The 15925-nt window shown below is 40.5% G+C and overlaps 1 protein-coding gene across 3 annotated transcripts in view; it reads left to right on the plus strand.

Annotated features, from left to right (window-relative positions):
• Dennd4c (DENN domain containing 4C) overlaps positions 1–15925 on the plus strand; it is a 104885-nt gene that overhangs the window by 440 nt on the left and 88520 nt on the right. For all 3 annotated transcript variants that reach the window (XM_090330041.1, XM_090330042.1, XM_090330043.1), the window contains exon 2: positions 13772–14093. In XM_090330041.1, the coding sequence (XP_090186167.1) occupies positions 13789–14093 (305 nt within the window). In that variant the 5' untranslated portion in view covers positions 13772–13788. The remainder of the gene's footprint in view (positions 1–13771; positions 14094–15925) is intronic.

Here is a 15925-nt window from a genome sequence, read left to right on the forward strand (position 1 = left end):
CGGATTGTCATCCCCGTGCCCCGGTGGATCTGCTGGAGAGCCGGGGAGAGGGGTTGGGTGGTCCGCGGGGCTCCCGGGACACAGGAAGTGGAGCGGGGGCGAGTGTGGGGCGACCCCAGGCAGGTGTCGCAGGTGAACTGACCACATTTTCTTCCTTGCCTGGCGGTGGCAGGTTCCATTCAACTTCGGAATGACTCCACACGGATAAAGCCAACTAGCCAGCCTCCCCCCCCATTGATGATTCTTATAAAAAGTTCTAACTTATTTGCAGTTGAGGATGTTGTCAAATTTTTTTTTTTCCCCTCTCGCTCGTTTGCTCTTTTTGTTTCCTGCTTCTTAGGCCTTTTCTTCTTTCCCGAAGACCTTGCTTCACCCGAACAAATACGGAATGACCCAGTTTTTCACTGGTCTCCCCCCCCCCCCAACTGTGTTAGTTTCACATGGGAAAATTTAGGACAGTTACCGTAGTTACTGGAGCAAATGTGAGCGAAAGTGTCACCTAAAACGTGGACTCCATAGAGCAGCTGCCCTGTATGCTTGTGCCGCAGAGAGCTCATCCTGCTGAGATTGCTTGTTGAGATGTTGTTGCCAGGTCCTAGTTTAGGGTGGAATAGATCCTTGTTTCCAGTCACCCTGTTCCCAGGTGAAGGGTACCGTCAGGTAGAGGGAATCCTTAGGTTGCCAGGGGCGAGGTTCTCATTAAGTAGTTGATCTGCCGTCACCACGTACGTGAGTTACAGAACCTTTCGTGTTGTTTTTCTGTGCACACGGGTTAAAGGTAAAATGCAAAAACAAACAAAAAAAACCCAAAAACAAGTCTCTTTGCATTAAAGGATGCTTTTACTTACTCAGTACAGCCTGTTCTTTTGGTACTGTAAAGAATTGGTAAGCTGCCTTCTCGGTATCAGACTTAGCACTCAGAAGGAAACTTGGATTTGTAGTCATGAATATGATCTGTCTGTCCTTATAAACTGTGTTGACTCACTTTTCTAGTAATGGCAGAGGGTTTCTTGTGCTCCCTTCACACTGACGTCTGACTTGTGTCTCTGGTTTCCATTTTGCAAAAGAGTTGATTGTGCTTTAGAGATCCACTCTGGAACTGATCATGTGTCAGTTAACTATTAATTGGCCTATAGTACCTTACCTAATGTACAGCTGTTTAGACTTGTTAATTGAGTAGCTATGATGTCAGAAATGTTGAAGTTGTATGTTGGAGTAATTTACTCCTTGTGTCATGTGAAAAATGAGAGCATTCTCCTGATGAGAGTAAATACAGTATTGTGTAGTATAAACTTGAGTTTTTATTAGAAGAAATTGGCAGCAGACTTGGTGTGAGGGGAACTATTTGTAAAAGCAAAAGTTTTAAATTATAAGGAACTCCAATGATGTGTACACTGTAAGGATTCATGGTGCCAAATTTGGAAGATTGTATGGACGAGGTCTTCCTTATAAAGAAACACACTGAATAGTTCTTTAAACTAATTCGCAACTATGCAGAGGGATTTCACATGATCAGTAACAACAAGGCATCTTTACTCTATGCCTGCTAGTTAAGATCCAATCTCTCATATTTTCATTGGAGTTCCCTGCCAAGGCAAATATGGGTTTTGCATTGGCTTTACTTCTCAGCAAAGTTATAGTGAGGTTTCATTCAGTCTTGTGCTTGTATTTTAAGAACAGGTGGTGAAATGAAAAAGAAAGCTGCTGAGTCAGTGGCAGGTTGGCTCATTTGATGTGATTTGCAAACAGAATTTTCTGGGATGAAATGAGTCTCCAGTATATGCCCATTTAAACTTACAGCACATGAAGTGTCATAATACATAAAATGTTCCCTTAGCGGATGCCATAAATTGAGCCCCCTTTTTCAGACTGCCTTTTGAATTTTGTAGTCATGGATATATTAGTGGACTGGGGAATTCCTGTAATACTTAAAACTTCAGGAAAAAGTTTTAACAAAATTAGCAGGCAGGCATTGGTGACTTGTACCTGTAATCTTAATTACTCAAGAGGCTAAGATCTGAAGATTGTTCAAAGTCAGCCCTGGCAGAAAAATCCATTGAGACTCTTATTTCCAGTCAACCATCAAAAAGCCTGAAGTGGAGCCGGGAGTTTGGCCTAGTGGTAGGGTGCTTGCCTAGTGTGCACGAAGACCCAGGTTGGATTCTTTGGTACCACATACATAGAAAAAAAGCCGGAAGTGGTGCTGAGGCTCAAGTGGTAGAGCACTAGCCTTGAGAAACTCCAAGGACAGTGCTCAGGCCCTGAACTCAAGCCCAGGACTGGCAAAAAAAAAAAGCAAAGTAGCAAAGTGGTTCTGTGGCTAAAGTGGTAGAGCACTAGCCTTGACCACAGAGAGGCTCAGGAAGAGTGCCCAAGTGCTGAGTTCAAGCCCCAGGACCAATGTGAGCACACGCACACACACCTATTTAACAAAATACAGTTGTTACAAAACAGTCTTTAGCTTCAAGTTGTAAGGAATTCAATTGGAATTCTTTGTGGAAAGAAGTTAAATAGCTTTTAAATTGAAAGGGCACTGTCCTTGAGCTTTCTCAAGGTTAGAGCTCTACCACTTGAGCCATATCACCACTTCCAGCTTTTTCTATGTATGTTGTACGGAGGAATTGAACCAAGGGCTTTGTGCATGCTAAGTAAGGACTCTGCCAGTAGGCCAAACTCCCGGTCTTAATAGTTACACCTTTGTACCCTTAAAATAACGGTATAATAAAATAAATTTGCCAATGTAAAGGCTCACATCACTTTTCAAACTTTGGGGGTTTTTTGGGTAGTGGCAGAGATAGCCTTGTTTATGCTTAAACAGGTATTCTGCTGATTAGCTGTATCCCCAACCTTTGAATTTTGGGGGCAGGGTCTTTCTTGGTAGGTAGTTCAGGCTGCCATCAAACTCGTTCGTGATCCTCCTGCCTTAGCCTCCGAAGTGCTGGGATTGCAGGTGTGTGCCACCATGCCTGGATTTTTTTGATTCTTTGGAAAGGGTAAATTTTTTTGGAACTGCTTCCTTTGCAGCGAAATAATTAACAATATTGAACTTAATGGAGAATTAAATCAAATGGAAGATTGTAGATTGAAGATTTGAGTAGAAATCAAAAGTTGAATTCAGAATTCTAATATTTGTTACAGATATCTCTAATAATTTTACTTTGCTATATAACAAGTAACATAGTTCTTATCTTTTAGTAATACTGTGGGACTTAAGTATGTCTAAGTGTTACTGTTTCAACAAACTTAATATCCACATATTCATATTAATTTTCGTAATAGAGAAGAGTTATAAAAAAAGCCTTCAGAGTTATGGAATACACAGTTATAAAAGAAATCCCTAAAATATTTTGGAAGGCTGGGCGAGGTGGCTCATGCCTGTAATCCTAGCTACTCACGAGGCTGAGATCTGAGTATTAAGGCCTAATAAGATAGTCTCATGATAAGATAAACAGTCATAGGGCCATAGTGACCTAGTGGTAGAGTGCTTGCCTAGCGTTCATGAAGACTGGGGTTTGGTTCCTTGGTACCACATATATAGAAAAGCTGAAAGAGGCTCTGTGGCTCAAGTGATAGAGCGCTAGCCTTGAGGAAAGCCCAAGGACAGTGTTCAGGTCCTGAGTTCAAGCCAAGATTGGCAAACAAACAAAAAAACCCAGTCATATATGAGCACTATCACTGCAGTCCAGTAAATATAGAATATAGCAAAAGATGAAACAGACACCTAACTGTAGATTAGAGATGGTTACAAAGTAGGAAACATTTGACCCCCAAAGAATGCTCTCAAAAGGTACACAGTAATGAAATAATGTGACAGATTTTAGGCTTAGAGTATAGATCAAGTTGTAGAGTCTAGTAAGCTTGAGGCCTGGGTTCAAACCCTAGTGCTTCCAAGCAAAACAAAATGATTTCCTTTTTTTTTTTTTTTTTTTTTTTTGTCAGTCCTGGGGTTTGAACTCAGGGCCTGAGCACTATCCTTGAACCATAGCACCACTTCCAGGTTTTTCTATGCCAAGGAATTGAACCTAGGTCTTTCTGCATGCTAGGCAAGCATTCTACCACTAGGCTAAACTAGCCCAATCCTTGGATTTTTCTCAAATCCAGAACTCTACCACTTGAGCCACAGCATCACTTCCAGCTTTTTTCTATGTTTGTGGTACCGAGGAATTGAACCCAGCCTTCGTGCATGCTAGGCAAGCACTCTTATCACTAGGCCAAACTCCTGGCCCCCAAAACAATGTCCTTTTAAAGTGACTTGCATAAGTAGTAAAGGAGAGAAGTGAGTGTGAAGCTGGAGGAAATAGAGGCTATGTCATCAGGCTTTATTTTTAGTTACTATTTTTACTTATTTATTTTTTATTTTTGCCAATCCTGGGCTTTGAACTCAGGCCCTGAGCATTGTCTTTGAGTCTCTCAAGGCTAGATCTCTACTACTTGAGCCACAGCACCACTTCTGGCTTTTTTCTGTGTGTATGGTACTGAGGAATTGAACACAGGTCTTAGTGCATGCTAGACAAGCACTCTACCACTAGGCCATGCTCCTGGCCCTTGCCTTTTTATTATATTGGTGCAGGTATGGAGACATAAAACTCAGGCCCTCATGCTCACTCAGCTTTCTTGCTTAGTGCTTGCCCTACCACGTGAGGGAGGAATAGGCAGAACTAAACAGTAAGTCAGAAAGAGGGTACAAAATTGCCTATATTAGATATATTGAAACAAAACACAAAAGTCAGAATCAAAGGGTGGCATCATCCAATAAGAAATGCACCTGATTTATGTAACTAACTCCTCTGTACATCACTTTTTTTTTTTTTTTCCGGCCAGTCCTGGCCCTGAGCTCAGGGCCTGAGCACTGTCCTTGGACTTCCACAAGGCAAGAGCTCTACCACTTGTGCCTCTGCACCACTTCTGGCTTTTTTCTATGTATGTGGTACCGAGAAATTGAACCTGGGTCTTTGTGCATGCTAGGCAAGCACTCTACCACTAGGCAAAACTCCCGGCCTTGTACATCACCTTTATAATAACAATAAAATAATTCATTTTTCTAAAAATAATCAGACCCAACCCCAAAGCAGCAACAAACATACTTTTATAAAACAATGAATTTTTTTATTCTTGTTTGTGTGTGTGTACATATACTATATATGTATACATTGTAGAAATTACATAATTCTGAGTGGAGGGTCTCTGACCCACTCAATCAGGACAGATCCCAGACAGTTGGTACTTCATAAGCCTCAAAGCATAAAGGTTTATTGCTATGGTCTCAGACTATGGGATTCTCTCTTGGTCACTGAGAGTAGAGACACCTGCCATGATCAAGTCTTCAGAGTCTTCTCTGTGGGTGATTTGAGCCACCCCTGTTCGCCTCTGTGCCAACTCTAGCATCACCATGAGAGCCTGCCCCACCTGCTCCTCTGCTGAGTGACTTGCAGGGAGTCCCAAGGCCCCTTCATTTCCTGGTTTCTAGAGCAGTAGGCTTCTGACACACTAGCCTCTGACATATTAGCTTAATGGTGCCCTAGTAGCCATTTTGAGCTGCAGCTTATGTCCTCTATGGGCAACTGCGTTGTCTGCCACACTAGTGCCTCTACTGCATGACTTGGCAGGGAGCCCCATGTCTTCTTCATTGAACACTGATAGCCATTCCAAGCAGCATCTAATCTGCCAGTGTAGCTTACGATAGTTTAAACTTCCCTGTGGACTCAGGTGGGACATCCTTTTTATTAACCACCCCTTAGGACTGACCTATATCTGAATTCTAAGATGATGTCCTGTAACTCATCACACATGATTATTCTTTGTTCCCAGGTCCTCAGAGTAACTGAATCTCCAAGAATAATCTGTTAAGATGGAATCTTATTGTTGCCCTCTAGGATAAGGGGAGCCATGGAATACCTTTTCTTCACCAAGATGTTTCCCACTCCAGAGTAGTGACTGCCTCACAAACCCATGTGCCGAGGTTAAAGCTTGTGTGTTGTGTGGACTTTTCCTGTAGTTAGAATTGGTTGTCTGTTGTGTGCTTTATCTTGTAATGGAGCCTTCAACTCCCTCCCCCTATCAGAACCAGGTTTTTGTTTTTTTTTTTACCTCCCCACTACCTCCTTAGTGGTTGATGATTCCCTTTCTTTCTTCAGAATCTAGCTTCTTTTGTGTCAGTAGATTCTTTCATTCACAGAGGGAAAGTGGCAGGTGCTTCTAATTTGCCATCTTGCCCTATCTGTTAGTAAGTATCAAGTTCTTTTAAAACTCTTTATGTGTAAATCTTAGTCCTATTTGTCCCATGTTTTAATCCTTGCTATAATAAAAGCAACACATTTTGGAGAATTACTGGTTACTGTATTAAAACTCTAGTATCTTGTACTGTCAAAAGTAAAATAACTGAGCAACAGCCCTCTTCGTGGTCCTAAGCCTGAAGCTTCAGGCATGCCTAGCTCATTTCAGCAGGGGCATTTTCATAGCAAAATAATACAAACGAAAGGAATCGTGGCACAATGGAGTTCTGAATTCTGTTATCTGTCATTGGTCCTAGGGGTTGGTACCTGTCCCTTTTAGAACAGAATCATCTTTAATTGAAAAAGTGATCAGATCATATAGCAAGTATTGACTTAGAGAATAAAAAAAGTTCTGTTTGCATGCTGGCTTCTGTAAGAAGAAAACATGATAGCTTTGAGATTGCTTGAACTACCTTAGAAACTATAATACATTCTTTTGGTAACCTTTTCAGGAGAGGAAGTAACAATTTTAATATAAACTTTAAAGCTACCATGCAAAAACTGGTTAGTTTCACCATAGTCACAGTCATTATATTCAAAACATTGAGTGAATATAGTTCTAAATAGCTTGTGTAGGCATTGAGGAAGTAATGCTTTGTGCACTGCCTTATACTGAGTAGGATTCCAAGCAATTTTCATTAACAGTTACATTATCTAGATTAAAAAAAAATTACTAAAGAATAACCGTGGTCTTCTCAGCAGTAGTCTTGGGTGTGAAATGTTGGAACACACATTCTTTGTCTTCAGAAATCTTTATGGTCATAATTAATATTCTTTAGGTGATGAACTCCATCTCTTGCTGGTGTAGCTGTCTTCTGAAGAGAAGATGAACATGTTTTGATTTTATTTTCCTGTTTCAAAACATGAAGCTGGGGCCGGGAGTTTGGCCTACTGGTAGAGTGCTTGCCTAGCATGCACAAAGACCCAGGTTTGATTCCTTGGTACCAAATACATAGAAAAAAAGCTGGAAATGGTGCTGTGGCTCAAGTGGTGGAGCTGTACCCTTGAGAAAGTCCAAGACAGTGCTTAGGCCCTGAGCTCAAGCCCAGGACTGGGAAAAACAAAACAAAACAAAAAACAAAAAAAGAAAAACATGAAGTCATTTCTTCCTCTTCTTGACTTGCCTCTTCTTTGTCTCCATTCCACTGTAAGTGCTGCATCTTTTCTACAAGGGCTGCAACCTCAAAGAAAGAATCACTGAAATACTTCTGCTGAATTGACCTGCAGCTCATTTATATAGAGACTGCCAGTACTATGTCACTGATACAATAGTTAGCAAAAGATAGAAGTCTGAATGTGTGGCCACTGGTATGGAGAATTTCTGGACTGATTCCACAGCCAAAAGGAATGAGGCAAGAGAATGATAGCAAATAGAATTTCAGAATGTACCAATTCCACTAGAAACCAGTTGTGCTCTTCAGTTAAAAAAAAAATCCCCTCAGTTCATTCTTTGATAATAAGCTGAAGTGTATAGGCTAATACTTTGTTGAGTTATCCTGAACTCTACAGTTTTTTTTAATTTTTATTTTTGCCAGTCCTGGGGCTTGAACTCAGAGCCTGGGCACTGTTCCTGAGCTTTCTCAAAGCTAGCATTCTACCACTTGAACCACAGCGCCACCCTTAGCCTCTTCTGTGTATGGAGTACTGAGGAATTGAACCCAGTGCTTCATGTAGGCCAACTATCACTAGGCCATGCTCCTGGTCCAGAACTATATAGTTTTGAAGAGTAGTCTCTAAATCATTGACCCCTTGGAGTCCCCACCAACATGAAGGACATCATTTACAAGAAGGTTCATTATGTAGCAGTGCTTACATCTTGTATCCATCATTCTAGTGGCAGTACTGTTATCGTAGGAGCAATAGCTCATCCATTGGCAGTAAATACTGTTCAGCTTCTAATAAACTTTGTAACTATTGTAGGTAGAAAACTATTTCTAATGTAATATTATCCATATAACTCAAGCCTCTTCCTTGGTAGGCAGGTGTCCTATCAAGCAGAGCCACAAACTACAGTCCTATCTATCCTATCTATCTATCTATCTATCAATCAATCAATCAATCATCCATTGTGGGGCTTGAACTCTAGGCCTGGGCACTGTCCCTGAGCTCATAAACTTGAGCCACAGTCCTATTTCTGGTTTTCTAGTGGTTAATTGGAGATAAGAATCTCACAGTCTTTAGTGCCTCAGCTGGCTTTGAACCACTACCCTCAGAACTCAGCCTCCTGAGTAGCTAGGATTACAGGCGTGAGCCATGTTGCCTGGCTTTATTTTTTTTATTTTTGCCAGTCCTGGGCCTTTGAACTCAGGGCCTGAGCCTGTCCTTTGGCTTCCTCAAGGCTAGAGTTCTACCACTTGAGCCACAGCACCACTTCTGGCTTTTTCTATGTATGTGATACCATGGAATCGAACCCTGGTCTTTGTAGATGTTAGGCAAGCACTCTACCACTAGACCAAACTCCCAGACCCTGGGCCTTTTCTTTTGAATAGGGACTCATGAACTGGCCTGGAACCTCAGTCCTTCCATTTATAGCCTCCCAAGTATCTAGGATTATACTTGTGATCCACCTCACTTAACTATGTGCTTGTATTTAATCCCACCACTGTAGTCTGCTTGGATAATGGGATACTTGTAAAGTTATTATTGAAAGGTGCTGAAGTAATTCTGGTCATTTTTTTATCTGCTCATCTGAAGAGTTTGTGTTTTTATCTTTTCACTATTTAGGATACTGTTAAGTACCTTCTGTAGTACTGGTTTAGTGGTCCTTTAGCTTTTGTTTATCTTGGAAGGTTTTTATTTCTTCTTGGATAGAGAAGGATAGCTTTGCTGCATTTGGTAATCCAGGTTGTCAGTTATTTTCTTCTAGAGCTTGAAATGCCTCATTCCATGTCTTTAGAGTTTCTGTTGAAAAATTTGTTGTAATTCCGAATAGTTTAGCTTTATAAGTGACTTGGTGCTTCATTCTTGGAAATATTCTTCTCCTTGTTCAAAATACTTACCGCTGTAAGGATGCTATGGTATGGGGCACTTTTTTTCCTGGTGTTGCCTACTGTTCTAAAAGCCTCTTGTGCATAGATCACCTTAGCATTTTTTTCCCCCAGATAAATAGAAATTTGGGGAATTTTCTAACTTTTTGTTGTTGTTTTGTTTTGGGTATGGGGCTTGAACTCTGGGCCTGAGCACTGTCCCTGAGCTCTTCAGCTCAAGGCGAGTGCTCTACCACTTGAACCACAGCACCACTTCCCATTTTGTGGTGGTTAATTGGAGATAAGAGTCTCATGGACTTTCGTGCCCAGGTTGGCTTTGAACTGTGAGCCTCAGATCTCAGCCTCCTGAGTAGCTAGGATTATAGGCATGAGCTACCAGTGCTCAGCTGAATTTTTTAACATGGTACTGAACATATTTTCTATGCCTTTAGCTGACATCCCTTTTTCTTCTATGACTGTGGTGCCCAGCGGGTTTTGCACATACCAGAGGGTCATTTGTCCCTTTTCTTTTCTTTTTTTTTTTTTTTTTTTGCCAGTCCTGGGCTTGAGCTCAGGGCCTGAGCACTGTCCTTGGACTTTCTCAAGGCTAGAGCTCTGCCACTTGAGTCTCAGCACCACTTCCGGCTTTTTTTGCTATGGATGTGGTACCGAGGAATCGAACCCGGGTCTTCATGCATGCTAGGCAAGCACTTTAACCACTAGGCCAAACTCCTGGCCCCTTCTTTTCTTTTCTTTTCTTTTCTTTTTTCTTTTCTCCTTCCTTCCTTCCTTCCTTCCTTCCTTCCTTCCTTCCTTCCTTCCTTTTCTTTTCTTTTCTTTTCTTTTCTTTTCTTTTCTTTTCTTTTCTTTTCTTTTTGTTTGTTTTCTCTTTTGTTTCTTTTTTGTGTCAGTCGTGGGCCAGGCTTGAGTTCAGGGCTTGGGTGCTGTCCTCCTGCCTCTTGGTACTTAAGGCTAAAATTCTGCCACTTTGAGCCACAGTACAACTTCTGGCTATTTCTGCATGGTTTATTGGAGATAAGAGTCTCCTGGCCTTTTGAGCCACGGTCCTCAAATCTCATCCTCCTGAATAGCTAAGATTATAGTTGTGAGTCACTGGCGCCAGTGTGTCCCTCTTGGTTTTAAACCCTAATACTGGTTTTTCTTGACCTAGTCTGCTGGCTAGGTTTTTTGTTGTTGTTTTGCTTTTTTTTTTTTTTTTTTGCCAGTCCTGGGTCTGGAACCTTGGACATTTTTTTTGTTCAAGGCTAGTGCTCTGCCACTTGAGCCACAGCACCACTTCCAGCTTTTTCTGTGTATGTGGTACTGAGGAATCGAACCTGGCTCTTCATGCATGCTAGGCACTCTACCACTAAACCAAACTCCTGGCCCCTGGCTAGGTTTTGTTTTTTTTTTTAAATATATTTTTTATTGTAATTAATAGAAGGGTTACATGATATTTGCCAGATAAATGGTGCCTTAATTCCCACATATTGATACCCTTTCACATGTCATGGTCCCCATTTCCCTTCCCCCCTCCCCCACCCCTCATCTTGTTTTCCCCCATTCCCTATCCAATTTCAGATAACCAAATACAAATATATCCGATATATCAGGTAACAAAGTGAGATAGTGTAACAATATGAGATAACCAAGGGACAGCAAAAGTGATGAGAGATAACATAGTACCTTAAGAACAACAATCATTAATTATATGGCTTATGTTTACATCATATTTTAAATGACAAGTTTAACAAACAATTGTTCGAGGAGGGAATCTCTAATTACATTCTCTGGGACTTAGTCTTTAGAACTTAATCAAAATTAGGCTAACGGTTTGCATGTCATAGAAACATATCAGTTTATGAAATAAAACATTATGATTATAGAGTCATAGGTTTTTTTGTCTATATAGTTATGTTTGTATTTCCATTACCATGTCCATTGCTTTGGGTATGCAGTTATTGAGTCCTTGCTCTTGTACACTTTGGATTTAATAACCACATATTAAGGATACCATGCGCCTTTTGTTCCTTAGGTCTTGACTTGTCTCACTCAGCATGATTCGCTCTAGATTCAGCCACTTCCCTGCGAATGCCATTATTTTATCTTGTCTGTTGGCTATGTAGAATTCCATTGTGTATATATACCACATTTTCTGTATCCATTCATCTGCAGTAGGGCATCTGGGTTGTTTCCATCGCCTGGCTATTGTGAATAGTGCAGAGATAGATGAACATAGCTGAGCAGGTGTCTTTATAATATCCTGGGTCATGCTGTTCAGGATAGATGCCCAGAAGTGGTATGGCGGGATCATAGGGAAGATCTATTTTCAGTTCTTTAAGGAACCTCCACACTGCTTTCCAGAGTGGCTGAACTAGTTTACAATCCCACCAGCAGTGCAGTAGGGTTCCTTTTTCTCCACAACCCCGCCAGCAACTGTTATTGTCTGAGTTCAAAATCTTGGCCATTCTTGTTGGGGTAAGGTGGTATCTTAGGGTTGTTTTTATTTGCATTTCCTTTATGACCATAGATGATGAACATTTTCTCATATGTTTTTCTGCCATTTTAATCTCTTCTTCTGATAGGTCTCTCTTTAGTTCCCTTGCCCATTTAGTGAATGGTTTATTGGGTTCCTGGCTAGGTTTTTACCTAGGTTTTTTGACCTGTTGTGCTTTTCATTTCCAGAATTCCAATATGATGTTTGTTTATTTGTTTTTTCCAAATTTGTCTTTATTGAATTCCCTTTTCGTATCCTTGTTGTTTCATTCAAGTATTTATTTGTAGTCTATTAGAATTTATGCAGGTATTCATCTGAGATTTCATTCATGTCACTGTCATTATTGACAATCCATTATTGTGGAACTGTTGGCTTTTGCAGGAATCATAGTATCTTGTTTTTCTTTTCCTTTTTTCTTTTTTTTTACTTTCTTTTTTTTTATTGTAATTAGTAAAAGGGTTACATGATATTTGCCATATAGAAGGTGCATTAATTCACATACATGATATCCTTTCACATGTCTTGGTACCCATTTCCCTCCCCCCCCACACCCCCCTCTCGTCTTGGTTTTCCCCCCTTCCCTATCAAATTTCAAATATCCAAATACAAATAAATTCAATATATCAGATAACAAAGTGAGATACTATACCAATATGAGATAACCAAGGGACAGCAAAGGAGATGAGAGACAACATAGTACATTAAGGACAACAATTATTCATTATGTGGCTTTTGTTTCAATATCCTGGAGGTCCTTTCAATTAGCTTCACATTATATGGCCTTATGTATCAAGATTTTGCTCTATTGCAGATCTCTGCTAGTAGAGCCCAAGGTTTCTACTGATTATGACGAACGAGGGAAACCATTGAGCCTAAGTTCCTTTGAGTCTGGCTTACTTCACTTAATATGACTTTTTCTAAGTCTTTCCATTTCCTAACAAATGGGGTGATGTCATTCTTTCTGACAGCAGCATAGAATTCCATTGTGTACAAATACCACAACTTGTTGATCCACTCATCAACTGAGGGACATCTGGGTTGGTTCCATATCTTTGCTATGGTGAATAGTGCTGCAATGAACATTGTTGTGCTAGTGGATTTAGTATGTCCTTGTTTCTGGATGGTTGGGTAAATGCCAAGTATTGGAATTGCTGGGTCAAAGGGGAGTTCTATGTTTAGCCTTTTGAGGCACTGCCACACTGCTTTCCATAGTGGTTGAACGAGTTTGCACTCCCACCAACAGTGTAGTAGTGATCCCTCCTGGCCACATCCCCTCCAGCATCTGTTGTTATTCGTTTTCCTGATCCTGGCCATTCTAACTGGAGTGAGGTGGAATCTCCTGTCAGTTGTGGGGCTTAAATTCAGGGATTGGGCACTGTCTGTGAGCTCTTTTGCTCAAAGCTAGTGCCCTACCACTTTGAACCACAATGCCACTTCTGGTTTTTGTTTTTTTGTTTTTGTTTCTGTTTTTTTTTTTTGCCAGTTCTGGGCTTGAGCTCAGGGCTTGAGCACTGTCCTTAGACTTTCTCAAGGCTAGAGCTCTAGCTCCTGAGCCACAACACCACTTCCAGCTTTTTCTATGTATGTGATACTGAGTAATCGAACCCAGTCTTCGTGCATGCTAGGCAAGCACTCTACCACTAGGCCAAACTCCTAGCCCCACTTCTGGTTTTCTAGTGGTTGCCTGGTCTGGCTTGAATTTTGATCCTCAGATTTCAGCCTCTTAAGTAGCTAAGTTTGCAGATGTGAGCTACCAGTGCTCTTTTGTTTTTGTGTTTGTATAGAAATCTGAGGGAAAATGGAGTAAATGATTATTGTTACATGCCATATGAACTTAAGACACTTTGTAGGAGGTAAAAAAAACGGTTAAAATGATAACAGCAAGTCTATAGAATGACAGTTTGATTATTAAGTCTGAAGAGTAATTGACTATTATTAACTCAAGGACTTGTTTTACTTGTCGTGTACCATGATGAAATATTTTCCTTAATTGATATTCCTTCCTTCTGTCCCCCTCCCATTTTTTTCCTTTTTAGGAAAGTGAGCAGCAGCCATGATAGAAGATAAAGGTCCAAGAGTGACAGACTACTTCGTTGTGGCAGGTCTCACAGATACATCCACTCTTTTGGATCAAGAAATAAATCGTTTAGATACTAAGTCAACAGGACCTAAGGCTCCAATTACAGATATTGCTGTTATTAATAAGTCAGCTGGGGAAACAGTACCTGAAGGCTACACCTGTGTTGAAGCCACTCCGTCAGCACTCCAAGCAAACTTGAACTATGGAAGTCTAAAAAGCCCTGAAGTTTTCCTGTGTTACAAAAGAGGGAGAGATAAACCACCCCTTACAGATATTGGGTATGGTAGCTTTTTTCTTTTTCATCACAAAGAAAATAACATCTATTACCCACCTCTTACATGTATTGGTATAGGGACTTCTCTTTTTCTATCATGAAGGAAATAACATTTAGTGTATATAGTGTAGAAATTTAAAGCCCTTGATGATTTTTTTTTTCCTTGTGTGTGTGTGTGTGTGTGTGTGTGTGTGTATGTGTGTGTCATGGGGTTTGAACTTGGCCTGGGTGCTGTCCCTGAGGTCTTCAGCTCAAGGCTACTTCGCTACTTTTTTTTTTTTTTTTGCTAGTCCTGGGCTTGAGCTCAGGGCCTGAGCACTGTCCTTGGACTTTCTCAAGGCTAGAGCTCTACCACTTGAGCCTCAGCACCACTTCTGGCTTTTTTCTATGTATGTGGTACCGAGGAATCGAACCCGGGTCTTCATGCATGCTAGGCAAGCACTTTAACCACTAGGCCAAACTCCCGGCCCATACTTCGCTACTCTTGAGTCAAGCCCCACTTCCCATTTTCTAGAGGTTAATTGGAGATAAGATTTTCAGGTCCTTTTGTGCCGGGGCTGGCGTTGAACCTTGATCCTCAGATCTCAGCCTGCTGAGTAGCTAGGATTGCAGGCGTGAGCCATCGCACCCTGCTGCCCTTGATGATTTTTATTATTATTTATTTTAAGATTAGGTCAAGTAGTATTACCTATCTATATTTATCTATGCATACATATATGTGTATATATGTTATATATATATATTTATTTTTTTAATTTTTTGCCAGTCCTGGGGCTTGAACTCAGGTCCTGAGCACTATCCTTGGGCTTTCTCAAGGTAGCAGTCTACTATTTAAGCCACAGCGCCACAGCTTTTTTATGTATGTGGTATTGAGGAATTGAACACAGGTCTTTGTGCATGCTAGGTAAGCACTCTACCAGTACACCAAACTTCCAGCCATATATGTGTGTGTATATAAAAATGCATATATATATACATATATACATACATATATATATATATATATATATATATATAGAGAGAGAGAGAGAGAGAGAGAGAGAGAGAGAGAGAGAGAGAGAGAGAGAGAGAGAGAGGGAGTGTGTGTGTATTTTGTCTGTTTGGACTCTGGGCCTGGACATTGTTCCTGAGCTCTTCAACACAAGGCTAGCACTCTACTACTTGAGCCACTGTGTCATTTCTGATTTTCTAGTGGTTAATTGGAGATAAGAGTCTCACAGACTTCCATGCCCAGGCTGGCTTTGAACCACAATCCTCAGATCTCAGCCTTCTGAGTAGCTAGGATTACAGGCATGAGCTACTGGTACCTGGATTTATTTTTATTTTTGTAAGAAAAATTTCATAGTACATTTAGTTTTTCTATCCCTAACTTGGAGATATTTCAGATGTACAGTCATCCATTAACAGATCAACAAATTATATATGATTTATCCATATAATGAAAAATTTCTTAGAAATACTATGGATAGACACTGAAATTGTTAGTGGGGTTTTAACTTAGGACTTATTGCTTGCTAAAGCAGGTGGCTCTTCCACTTAAACCATGCCTCAGCCCAATCAAACTGAATTTCTGTATTGCATTTGAATTGCTAATGAATTACTTTTCAAGTCAGTATTTTGATGAAGATACAAGACCTCAACCTGTGCATTTATTTGCTGTGTTTATCAGATAGTTTATTAAATATAAAAGAAAGAGAAGGTATAATAAAAGATACCATATATTCTAAGGAGCTACTGTGATCATATAATGAGCTTTTTTCATTTTCCTCTAAAAATTTTTTTAAATGAGAGCTGGGCATGTTGGCTCATGCCTGTAATCCTAGCTATTTGGGAGGC

The sequence above is a fragment of the Megascapheus bottae genome, chromosome 3 (assembly GCF_031878675.1).
Source record: "Megascapheus bottae isolate mThoBot1 chromosome 3, mThoBot2.hap1, whole genome shotgun sequence".
Taxonomy (NCBI): Eukaryota; Metazoa; Chordata; class Mammalia; order Rodentia; family Geomyidae; genus Megascapheus; species Megascapheus bottae.